This window comes from Oncorhynchus mykiss, chromosome 26 (assembly GCF_057628025.1).
Source record: "Oncorhynchus mykiss isolate SJ-2025 chromosome 26, ASM5762802v1, whole genome shotgun sequence".
Taxonomy (NCBI): Eukaryota; Metazoa; Chordata; class Actinopteri; order Salmoniformes; family Salmonidae; genus Oncorhynchus; species Oncorhynchus mykiss.
Window position 1 is genome coordinate 26,720,075 of NC_143047.1, and position 11,579 is coordinate 26,731,653.

The following is an 11,579-nucleotide window of genomic DNA, read 5'->3' on the forward strand; positions in this document are numbered from 1 at the left end:
AAGAGTGGATGCGTATGTGCTAGGGGGTTGCGCCGAAGCAGTTACTTGTTTAAACCAATCACTGTACATTTTCCGAAATCAGCCAATCCACGTTAAGGTTTTCGCCTGTTCCCAATTGCCCAGGAGAACTAGCTAGCACGTCAACCAGCCGGAGAGAAGAGCAATGAATTCCTTGGAACAGGCCGAAGGTAGTCAACATGGCAAGCAAATTAATTTATTTTCACAAATCATGATGCATGCATAAGTGAAGTTTCGCTATAAAGTAAAACGCACGGTGACAAACGTGCCTTCACAATTCACTTGAGTCGTTTGTTAGCTTGATTAGCCAGCCGCGGTGACGTAGCTAGCCAGGCTAACCTTTTCTCTTAAAGGACATTAATTTGTAAATTCGTCAAAATACCAAACTCAAGCTAATTACATTTTTGCTGTTTTCCCTCCGCGGGGGTCGACATTAACTTGTACAAAAGAAATGCACACAAAGGCTTGTTAGCTACAATAATTAGCCGGCTTGCTAGCTATGCTGTAAATAGTTAGCATACCGGTAGTTGTTAGCCCCAGAAGACCACCGCTGCACGCTCACCTGGACCGGTAGCGCCAGAACGGTTAACCAATGCAAACGTATCCGCGTACTTTACCCCATTTGATTGATTCCTTTTTATGTCCAGGTTATCACAAAGGTCGTTAACTATAGGCATGTTTTGCCAGTCCAAACTAAACATAATTCAGTCCCTTTTGGACAGGCGTCCTCGTGAAGATGTAACGGTTAACCCTGAAGCTACAATTTACTCTTCCAATAGCAATTCAGTGGAATCGGAGCCTTCACTATGCAGTTGTGCTTAATTTACTTTTTGAAATACTCCATCGGTTCCAAACCAATCAAGCACAGCGCATATAAAGGATATTGTATGTTCCTTCAGTGTGGTGTTGATCAAGAACATTGATAGAAATGTAGATGAATGCCCTGACGCACAGCTTGTTTTTGCAGATCTAAAAGCTTTTGAGAGAAGATTAACAGAATACGTCTCCTGTTTGCAACCTGCAACTGGGAGGTGGCGAAGTAAGTTATTGTAGTTCCAACTCTGTCTAACCATAATGAATGACTCTATTGAAACTGTCTAACTATAATCAATGACTACACTGCAACTGTCAAACCATAATCATTTCAAGAGTAAATGGCCTCCCAGCCTGAGTAATTTGTATTTTCTTGTAAAGAATTCAGGCCCACATTATTCTGGCACTTTTTTTTGTATGGTGATATAATTCAATATCTCACATTGTTTCAGTGATTCTAATAGTGGTCTCTGTTTGTACTGCAACTGGAGCCTGGAACTGGTTGATAGACCCTGACACACAGAAGGTCAGTATGTTTGTGATGTCAGCTTGATTGTGTATGTGACAAAGTAGGATACCTTTCACACAGATCAGTGTGTTTGTGATTTTAGTTTGGTTGTGTGTGTTTGCCTGTATAATCTCTCTGTACCTCTGGCTGTCATTCTCAGGTGTCTTTCTTCTCATCGTTGTGGAACCATCCGTTCTTCACCATCAGCTGCATCACTTTGATCGCTCTGTTCTTTGCTGGAATACACAAACGAGTCGTTGCACCATCAATGTATCCTTCCTCTTGTTTAAAGTTCTACACTCAATCTTTTCAGTAGGATTGCGAAGGAGAATTGTCAATATAGTATCCCAGGTCCTTAGATGTTGTACAGGTCAAATTGTGTCATTCTAAACTTTATCCGCAACGTTATATTCCATTTTGTGCAACTCAAGACTTTTCTTCTACCAGCTGTGTTGCGTGGGCTATGTCCGTGTACAATAGGGACTCGCTCGGCCTGCACAACTGCGTGGGGGAAACAGTGCTACTTGACCAAAATGGATTAAAATGTTGCGGATAAAGTTCAAAATGACACAATTTCATGTGTACAACATCTAAAGACCTACATCAATGTACTGAAAATAATCCTTTAAGTAAATAGTGATACTGTTGGATGGTAAATGACAGCTATGGACCTGGTGGCCTTAAAATCCTATACATCACTATACTGAGAGTGTGTTTGTTTCCAAAAGTTTTTTTGTTGTTGCTTTTGTCCATGTCGTGTGTGGCCTGATACTGCACAACAAGCAATGAAAAATTGAATCTCTGTTGTGGTTAGTTTCTCAAAAACAAGCCAAATCACAAGAGAAGTGTCTGGACCCTTCTATAACATGCCATTTACATAAAAAATAGAGATTTACGTCAGAAATAGGACAATTCTCCTTTAACTCACTCTCTTTAAGTATTGCAGCTCGCTGTCGGACAGTTTTAGCGGAATACAACATGTCCTGCGATGATGTAAGTTGCATAAATCATCTTTGTTGAGATTACCTTAATTCCTAATCAATTCAATCCAGCTGTCATGTTTTTGGTCATCCATTACATAATTTAAAAGTATGATTTTGAATTATTCCCTGTACATCTATGCATTGTATTGACTTTGATGGTTATGTCTCTTACAGACGGGGAAACTAATTCTTAAACCACGGCCACACATCCAATAACCACAAACTTGGAGAGGTGGGGAAAAAAATGTTCTTAATGACTATGTTGATTCCCACTGAAAGACAGACTGACACAAGGACCAGAATCCTGTTTGGAGGATCTGAAACAATGTAAGAAGGAAGGAGATTGGGGAAATACAGAGGGGTGATTATGTTGTGCTCCATTACGTATTAATGAAGGATTGTGAGGGGAGAGGACATCAAACGCCTTTTTAACAGCATCTCAGTCAGTGTTATGGTTTCCCTTAAAGCTGCTTCTGGGCTCACACACCCTTTGACATAACTCATTCGCCATGAGTTCAGATGTATTTATTTCTAATGATGACATGCATTTGTTTTAGACAAATCTTTCTATTTTTAAACTAATTGTTATATACCTAATAAATACTTGTATGAAATGTGTTTCCTGTGATTTACTGTAGTATGTGGTTGCAACCTGTAGACTTCGCTATGCTTTTGTACATGCATTCACAATCTGAAGCAACTTGTTTGAAAGTATCTCCTCAGTGTGTAATTGTCTTTACAGTTATTATTATTGTATTCATACGTATAAGCATTGTTTAACTATATTCACTGCAAATTAGTTTGTGGTTTTCCAGCCATGTCAGACCGATAATTATTTCAAAGGGAGTAGAAGGATTAATCTATAAAGTGTAAAAACGGGGCCTGGTCTCGTCTTTGCGACATAAATACGCCACCCCTTCTGCTTTGCGAGAGTAAGCACCATTTTACGGCACCGGACGAATCTCCACGGATGTTCCACATGTCTTAAAATGATGCGGAACGTTAGAGCGTGACAGCCTACTACATGATAGATCAATATCGCTTCGCACTTAATCGAAATAAGCTATGGGCAAAAGTAAGACTAACAAATTTAGACGTCCACAGTTCAACGCAGAGGGACTGTCGGTAACTGCTGTAAAGGAAATGGAACCGGACCACGGTGAAGTCTTTGATGGAGTCGACTCTTCAATTGGGGAGTTACTGGAGAAAGTAAGAGCCCCAAGATCTGACAACAGTACTGTTATTTCGGTCTAATTGATCATATGTGCACTCTTATTTTATAAATGCTTGCAAGGTCAGTAATGCATTTCATAGGTATGTCAATGTTGTTTACCAATGTGTCCATAAGACAAATTAAATGTCTTCCTAAGGATCTTCCCGCATATGCAACAAAACAAACACGTGTTATTACGTTGTGTACACGCTCAAATGTGCCCCCCCTAAAATAAAAATATTAATTTATATTTCACAGAAGTATACTGAACAAAAATATTAACACACGTAAACTGTTGGTCCCATATTTCATGAGCTGATATAAAAGATCCCAGAAGTTTTGCATATGCACAAAAAGCATATTTTGTTGACCAATTGCTTAAACCTCTGTTAGTGAGCATTTCTCCTTTGCAAAAATAATCCTTCCACAGGTGTGGCATATCAAGTGCACCTTGTGCTGGGGACAAAAGCCCACTCTAAAATGTGCAGTTTTTTCACAGCACAATGCCACAGATATATCAAGTTTTGAGGGAGCGTGCAATTGGCATGCTGACTGCAGGAATGTCCACCAGAGCTGTTGCCAGAGAATTTAATGTTCATTTCTCTAATGTAAGCCACCTCCAACGTCGTTTTAGAGAATTTGGCAGAACATCAAACCGGCCTCATAACCGCAGACGATGTGAAACCACACCAGGCCAGGACCTCCACATCCGGCTTCTTCACCTGCGGGATCGTCTGAGACCAGCCACTTGGACAGCAGATGAAACTTGAGGAGTATTTCTGTCTCTAGTAAAGCCCTTATGTTGGGGAAAAACTCATTCTCCCATGCCAACCCATGGCTGCTCCCCTGCCCAGTCATGTGAATTCCATAGATTAGGCCGGGCCTAATGAATTTATTTCAGTTGACTGATTTCCTTATATGAACTGTAACTCAGTAAAATTGTTGCATGTTGCGTTTTATATTTTTGTTCAGTACATTATTAAATCTACTTCAGTGCCACTAAACAGGGTTTCCCACATATACAACTGGAAGATAAAAGAACACAGATGGTATGGAAAAGTGAATATCCAAATAACCCCTGTTTATACTGTATGTGTTTAGTTGCAGAGTCCCAGTGCAGATGTGCGTGAGTTTGCCTGTGCAAGCATATCACGCGTGGTGCAGCAGAGCCAGACCATCCCAGGCTTCCTCCAGCGGGATGCGGTGAGACGTCTCGGGCCCCTAATGCTGGACCGCAGCCTGGCCGTCAGGGAGACTGCCACAGGGGCACTCAGGTAAGCCCTCAGCCTCACAAAGGAATGTTCAATACCCAGTACTAGCCACTTAACAGACCCCCTGAGAAATGTGAGAGGGATGGTGTGGAGTCTGGACTGAGGATCAAGCCTATCAGATATGGCTAGATTGTTCAGAGTGTGCTAAATATTAGACTTGAATGTAGATGGTTGTTGAAGCCATTATGTGCTGTAAGACAGAAGTTGGTTAGTGAAGGATGCTTTGGCTTGCTAAACAGAAACTGAGAGAGTCCTCTTGAAATACCACACCCTCAATTAACTGTTAGCACTGATGTGATAGTTATCGGTCAAAGACTGAGTGAATTGTTCTTCTCACATCAGGAACCTGAGTGCCTGTGGGGGTCATGAGGTGTGTGACGACATGGTGAAACAGGACGTCATGACTCCTCTGACTGCTCTGCTTCGAGAGGTGAGGCCTTCCCTCGTAAATCATTCCTTAAAGTTGATGTATTTATGGGTGTGGCCCTGCTGTGCAAAGGTTGTTTTTTCACATTTTGAACAACATGTTTCATGGTGTGCATGTCTGAAAAGTGAAGCACCTACATATCTCCATTCCTTGATGGTTAGTCATATCAATGCATAGATATTTTATAGGGCTGTGTGTTTTCCAGGCCTGGGTTCAAATACTACTTCAAACATGTGTTACTTACACTTACACTCAAAGTAAGTATTAAGATAGATAGGCCTATATTTTATTTGAAAAGACAAGCAGTTGAATATTTTAATGTATTTGGAAATACACTTGGAAACAGCATTTGAAATAAGAATTAGAAAATTCTCTCAAATACAGTTTGGTAGCCTATTTGGTTTTTACAAATTACCATTCAAATACTCAAATATAGGTACTTGTTCTGGGCTGTGTATTTGAAAATAATCACACAAAAAAGTATATTAAGTACTAGATACTCAAATACACATGTATTTGAATCCAGGTCTGGTGTTTTCAAAGTGTCTGAACCCCAGTACTGTTTCTCCACAGTGCTGTGCTGGGTTTGAGACCAATGATGCCCTCTCGTTAAAAGGGCAGAAAAACACAGTGGAAGATGTAGCCAATGAAGCAGTTAACTTGCTGTGGAATCTCTGGTAAGAAAAAAGTACTAAATGTAGTAGTAACAGTAGTAGTAACACAAATGTCAGCTGGTCGGTCCACCTAGTGATCTGGACATGCATCCAGTAGCCTACCCATAGAGATCCAACATTTTATTAAATTATGTTAGCTTGCCAATGTTTCTATGGTTCTTTCACATCATACTCTCTTGTTGAATTATCACCCTGTCTGTCAGTGAGAGCAGTAGCCAGGCACTCTCTGTGTTCAACAAAGCAGGCATTCTGGATGTTATCCTACAGTGTCTGGAGCGACACACTCACAACATCAAGCTGGCTTTGTCTGCAGGTTAGTCTCATCACACCAATTTTCACACAACTTTAATGAGCATTTTCACCATTTAAATATTTGACTTGATTATGTATTTTGTAGTAAGTCCCTGCTCCCTCTGTCTTTAGCCCACTGTTTGCACACAGTGACTGAGGACAACGCAGAGTTTCTGTGGAGTATGAACAATGCTGTATTAGGGACTCTAGAGAGTGTGCTGCTATCCTCACAGGCGGACATGGCTCACACACTGCTCAGAACACTGGCTGCAGGTATGGCTACAACATATTTGTTGTCACATTATTTACAGATTTATTTTACCTCACAATGTCAACCGGTCATTCACTCTGCATTCATTCTCTGACTAAAGTCAGAGTCAGGGGTTGGAAGCTGTTTGTTAATAGCCTAACTAAATAACTAGTCTGATTCCAGTGCTCATTGTGTGCTTTGTGTGCCGTCCATTGACAGGGTCAGTGTGGAACCTGAAGAGCAGCCTGCCCACGGCCCACCAGGCCCAGACCCTCACCGCCCTGATGGCCACCCTGTCCCAGTGCTTGGAGCTGGATGCTGGCACGCTGATACCCCAGCTCCGCCAGGCTGAGGTGGCCCGTAGTGCCACTGCCTCAGAGGCAGGGAATATGGAGGACCACCAGGCAGCTGCAGGGAATATGGCTGTAGAGGAGATGGAGGATGATGAGGAGGAGGGGGTTGGACTGAGGAGGAATGGAAAGGCAACCAAGATAGATAAAGACTTCTCTGACCTCCTGCCTGTAAGTCCTGTCCTTTTTTTTCTTCTCAGAAACAAACCCATCAAACCCTTTTGAGTTATGGTTATAGAGATCCAAAGTGACAGGGTTGAGTAAAGAGTATTGCACTTTCAGTTTTTAATATTCAGAGTACGTACCTGACTCCTCACTGTTGAATGCTGTGAAACAGCTGAATATTGATGAAGCAGCACAGAGTATTGCAGTTGGTATTCAGAGTTGTAGTGGCTCTCTCTTCAGGGAGATACCACAGCAGGGTTTACTCAAGGACGTAAGAAGTGGCTGTGTCCCTGCTGCATGCAGTGTCAATAGTCTGCTTTTCTTTCTCCAGAGGGGCAAGGAGGAGCTGAGGGAGGCGACGGCCTTGCTGACAGCCCAGCAGACGTCCTTGGAGATCATCGTCAACATGTGCTGCTCTGATGGTGAGTGCTGTGGGCAGCAGTGTTTGGGCAGCAGAGCAGTACTGACCTGGGGAGCTTTGTTTTCATTACTGTTTGACCCAGCTGTCCTTTACATGTTCATAGATAAGAGGACAGCAGTTTTACTGTTTGATGCTCAAATGCATATTTAGGATTTAAAATGAGCTTTTGTTGCTTTTGAGGTGTACTTTGGCTGTTGTGGCTCTGTGTTTTTTTTTGTAGACCCGTCAGACGATGAGTGGGAGGAGGCGTCGAGCAGCGACGAGAGTGAGATGTGTCCTGACGGCCTCTCTGAAGGGAACACCAGCCTCCTGTCCCCACTGTGTCTGTCTGCTGAGGTCCACGCGGCTCTGATCAACCACAACATCCCAGAGAAGGTGTGGGGGATTTCTTTCCTCACCTAGCATAATTGTTTCACTTCACTTCTCATGTTTGTCTTTTTTCACATGCAAAATATAAAATAAGTAATGTCATGGTACTAGACTAATGTGTGTTCCTACTGTCTCTGTTATAGCCACTACACTGTATGAAGGTGATAACCATGCATGTCTATATATGTTCAAGGTTCTCAAGAAGACCCGGTTCCCCAGCAGCGAGGCGATGGACATATGTCGTCACAATCCCACCTGGAAAATCTTGATAAAAAAGTAATTATCTGTCTAGCATGTTGTCATTTTCTTTGCCCTAAAAAGAATGAGACAGTAGATATTCTGTGATCTACTAGATCACGAGATCATTTGAGTGGTTTGTCATGATCCTAGTAACACAGAACCAATATGCATCAATGTACGGCCCCAGTTGATTGAGGTATTCTATTTTTCTGGCTAATAATGGCATTACAGGTGTACACTTTGTTTACCACATCGCTACCTGCCTTTAGGAGTTGACTAAAGTCAATTTTCCCCCAGGATGCATCGGGTGCAGTACAGGGCCCTAACCTGCCTTCACAACATGCTGTCTACTATGAACGCTGAGTCCCTAGGGGGAGCAGCCGCTCTTCAGGCTGTCGCACAACACCTGTCCACGCTGGTCTTCAGTCCTCCAGGTTAGATCTACATGTCGTACCATCTCTTCATTATTTGTATTAAATCTTTATTTTACTAGGTAGGTTGATTCACTTTCACAGCAATGACCTTAACAAAGAAGAGTTATTGTCTCATTCATAATTTATTTTTGGTTAATTTGCTTACTCAGAGATCCCTAAGGAGGAGGAATTCCTTGAGGCAGTTACCAGTGCCATGCGATCCCTCTTACAGATCATAGCCTATATGAAAATCCCACAGGTAAGACAGCTGACTGAAGCAGAGGAGAGTTTCCCTCTGAAGTACATTTTACCAAGCCTTACTGTCATCTGTCTGTTAGTTTATATAGTACCACAGCACTATCCCAACATGTCTCTTGGATGACTCATTGTTTATGTCTGTGTTTGTGTGTGTTGCCAGTGTATGACACCCCAGCAGATGATGAGCCTGAGCGAGGCAGCGACCCGCTGTGACGTGGTCAGTGTGAGAGTGAACGCTCTGGCCATCCTAGGCATCACAGGAAGCACACTGGCTAAAGAGAATGGGACAGCTGAAACTCTACAGGTACTTTATTATTTTCATCCCTAGTTTTTTTGTATGAAATGGGTTTTAGATAGCTAATGATTACTTCAGAATTAACTATTTTTGTTCTTTTATAAAAGTGTTATGGTTTATTAACCCATCTTGGCTATGTGACCATGATGTAATAACACTGCAATATCTTTTTATAGATGATTGGCAATGCCTTACTCCAAGTTGCAACAAAGGATGCCAACCTTGTGGTTTGTGGAGAAGCCCTGGATGCTCTGTTTGATGTTTTTGCAGATGGAGACGAGGCAGAGAGAGCAGCTGAAAACATCAACTTATTGTCGGCTCTGAAGGCACTTCAACCTGTCTTCAAGGCTAAGGTAATAGAGCTGCAGCCCATCACTAGGAACAGTTTGTATGCATTCTTTATGCAAATCACTGTTGTCATCTGTTTAATTGCTGTTTCCTGTCCTCTATGTGCAGATTCGTAAAGAGGGGAAGGGAAAGTACAGCCTTGAGCAACTGTGTGTGCTGGACAACGTCAAAGTCAACCTAAGAAGGTTTATTGGCTACTTGGAGACTGTGGTGAAAAAATGATAGCAGCCTGACACTACTACACCATCTGGCTGAGATGAAATGACTCAGAATATACAGTACAATAGATCCTCATTAAAGGGACTGTTCAGTCCAAAAATCATTGGAGTGAACTATCCCTTTAACATCTATAACTGATTTTCATGTTGGTTATCTTTTTGTTTTAACTATTGTCCTTGCTAAGTGAGTGTTTACATAATTATGTGTACAAAATTTTTTTAAAAAGAGGTTCACTATTTTAAATGAATGAATGTTGCAGTACATAGTGACAAATTATTTTACATTTACATTTTATGCATAAAAGTACATTTCAATGTGCTGTATTTTAAAGAAATTGACAGAACATATGGTTTATTTTACACATATTTATCAACCAACTTTCACGTCACACATTATAATACTGTAGCCCTCCATGTTAGGAATGACCAGTTGTAGTCACAAGAGTCCGCTAACTGACCCCATGTCATGACTGGTGTCATGTTGTGCTGTCATGGAAAATGAGATGGACAGGCCCAGTGTCAACTGATCATGTGAGATGTTGTGAATAAAGCAGAACTCGCCATCCATTTACAAGGTGATTTAGTTAACATGATTTGGGTTGCTGAAAGTAAATTGATTACCATGTTCTGATATTGGGGAGAATATAAAATGTATTTTGTGCTTTTCACGACACCCAAAGTCACTTTACATACAAGAAAATCAGCAGGATAAAAAGCAAAAATCTGTAAAAGTACCGTTACACTAAACATAAGGACAAATTAACCACAGAGAACACTAAACATAACAGATTAACCACAGAGAACACAACAGATTATCCATGGAGAACACTAAACATGACCGACTAGCCATTGAGAACACTAAACATGACAGACCAATCAAGGAAGTGAATTAGACAGAAGATAAAAGCAAAGACAAGACAATGGGTAAACCTGTGTGAAGAGGTCAGTACATTAGTACAGTGCCTTGCGAAAGTATTCGGCCCCCTTGAACTTTGCAACCTTTTGCCACATTTCAGGCTTCAAAGATATAAAACTATTTTTTTGTGAAGAATCAACAACAAGTGGGATACAATCATGAAGTGGAACGACATTTATTGGATATTTCAAACTTTTTTAACAAATCAAAAACTGAAAAATTGGGCGTGCAAAATTATTCAGCCCCCTTAAGTTAATACTTTGTAGCGCCACCTTTTACTGCGATTACAGCTGTAAGTCGCTTGGGGTATGTCTCTATCAGTTTTTCACATCGAGAGACTGAAATGTTTTCCCATTCTTCCTTGCGGAACAGCTCGAGCTCAGTGAGGTTGGATGGAGAGCATTTGTGAACAGCAGTTTTCAGTTCTTTCCACAGATTCTCGATTGGATTCAGGTCTGGACTTTGACTTGGCCATTCTAACACCTGGATATGTTTATTTTTGAACCATTCCATTGTAGATTTTGCTTTATGTTTTGGATCCTTGTCTTGTTGGAAGACAAATCTCCGTCCCAGTCTCAGGTCTTTTGCAGACTCCATCAGGTTTTCTTCCAGAATGGTCCTGTATTTGGCTCCATCCATCTTCCCATCAATTTTAACCATCTTCCCTGTCCCTGCTGAAGAAAAGCAGGCCCAAACCATGATGCTGCCACCACCATGTTTGACAGTGGGGATGGTGTGTTCAGCTGTGTTGCTTTTACGCCAAACATAACGTTTTGCATTGTTGCCAAAAAGTTCAATTTTGGTTTCATGTGACCAGAGCACCTTCTTCCACATGTTTGGTGTGTCTCCCAGGTGGCTTGTGGTAAACTTTAAACAACACTTTTTATGGATATCTTTAAGAAATGGCTTTCTTCTTGCCACTCTTCCATAAAGGCCAGATTTGTGCAATATACGACTGATTGTTGTCCTATGGACAGAGTCTCCAACCTCAGCTGTAGATCTCTGCAGTTCATCCAGAGTGATCATGGGCCTCTTGGCTGCATCTCTGATCAGTCTTCTCCTTTTCTCCTTGTATGAGCTGAAAGTTTAGAGGGACGGCCAGGTCTTGGTAGATTTGCAGTGGTCTGATACTCCTTCC

General features: G+C 41.6%; 2 protein-coding genes across 7 annotated transcripts; both read left to right on the forward strand.

Moving 5' to 3' along the window:
- Positions 1-69: 69 nt before the first annotated feature.
- On the forward strand, positions 70-2,940 carry LOC110506728 (nuclear envelope phosphatase-regulatory subunit 1). Of its 3 annotated transcripts, none has more exons than XM_021586555.3 (6): positions 70-188; positions 986-1,057; positions 1,284-1,357; positions 1,500-1,609; positions 2,278-2,332; positions 2,497-2,940. In XM_021586555.3, the coding sequence occupies exons 1-6, from the start codon at positions 164-166 to the stop codon at positions 2,536-2,538; spliced, it is 378 nt and encodes a 125-aa protein (XP_021442230.1). In that variant the 5' UTR covers positions 70-163; the 3' UTR covers positions 2,539-2,940. The 3 variants fall into 3 exon arrangements, with proteins under 3 accessions (XP_021442230.1, XP_021442229.1, XP_021442228.1); XM_021586554.3 differs by having other exon boundaries at positions 75-200; XM_021586553.3 differs by lacking the exon at positions 70-188 and adding an exon at positions 321-903.
- A 308-nt stretch (positions 2,941-3,248) lies between these two features.
- LOC110506727 (HEAT repeat-containing protein 3) lies at positions 3,249-10,096 on the forward strand. Of its 4 annotated transcripts, none has more exons than XM_021586551.3 (15): positions 3,249-3,531; positions 4,637-4,809; positions 5,149-5,236; positions 5,807-5,910; positions 6,111-6,220; positions 6,331-6,471; positions 6,668-6,969; positions 7,295-7,385; positions 7,605-7,759; positions 7,947-8,029; positions 8,291-8,427; positions 8,577-8,665; positions 8,825-8,968; positions 9,136-9,312; positions 9,416-10,096. In XM_021586551.3, exons 1-15 carry the CDS (start codon positions 3,388-3,390, stop codon positions 9,527-9,529), a joined length of 2,052 nt encoding a protein of 683 aa, XP_021442226.1. In that variant the 5' UTR covers positions 3,249-3,387; the 3' UTR covers positions 9,530-10,096. The 4 variants fall into 4 exon arrangements, with proteins under 4 accessions (XP_021442226.1, XP_021442227.1, XP_090078735.1 ...); XM_021586552.3 differs by having other exon boundaries at positions 9,230-9,312; XM_090222609.1 differs by having other exon boundaries at positions 3,253-3,531; positions 4,170-4,809.
- The last annotated feature ends 1,483 nt before the right edge of the window (positions 10,097-11,579 follow it).

What these genes read in the sequence shown, in the direction of transcription:
- LOC110506727 (XM_021586551.3), top strand. Translation starts at nt 3,388, where the DNA reads ATGGGCAAAAGTAAGACTAACAAATTTAGACGTCCACAGTTCAACGCA. An exon ending in TGACTGCTCTGCTTCGAGAG is followed by an intron (nt 5,237 to 5,806) that starts GTGAGGCCTTCC and finishes GTTTCTCCACAG; the next exon opens with TGCTGTGCTGGGTTTGAGAC. An exon ending in TGGAAAATCTTGATAAAAAA is followed by an intron (nt 8,030 to 8,290) that starts GTAATTATCTGT and finishes ATTTTCCCCCAG; the next exon opens with GATGCATCGGGTGCAGTACA.
- LOC110506728 (XM_021586553.3), top strand. Translation starts at nt 825, where the DNA reads ATGCAGTTGTGCTTAATTTACTTTTTGAAATACTCCATCGGTTCCAAA. An exon ending in CAGCGCATATAAAGGATATT is followed by an intron (nt 904 to 985) that starts GTATGTTCCTTC and finishes TTGTTTTTGCAG; the next exon opens with ATCTAAAAGCTTTTGAGAGA. An exon ending in CGAGTCGTTGCACCATCAAT is followed by an intron (nt 1,610 to 2,277) that starts GTATCCTTCCTC and finishes ACTCTCTTTAAG; the next exon opens with TATTGCAGCTCGCTGTCGGA.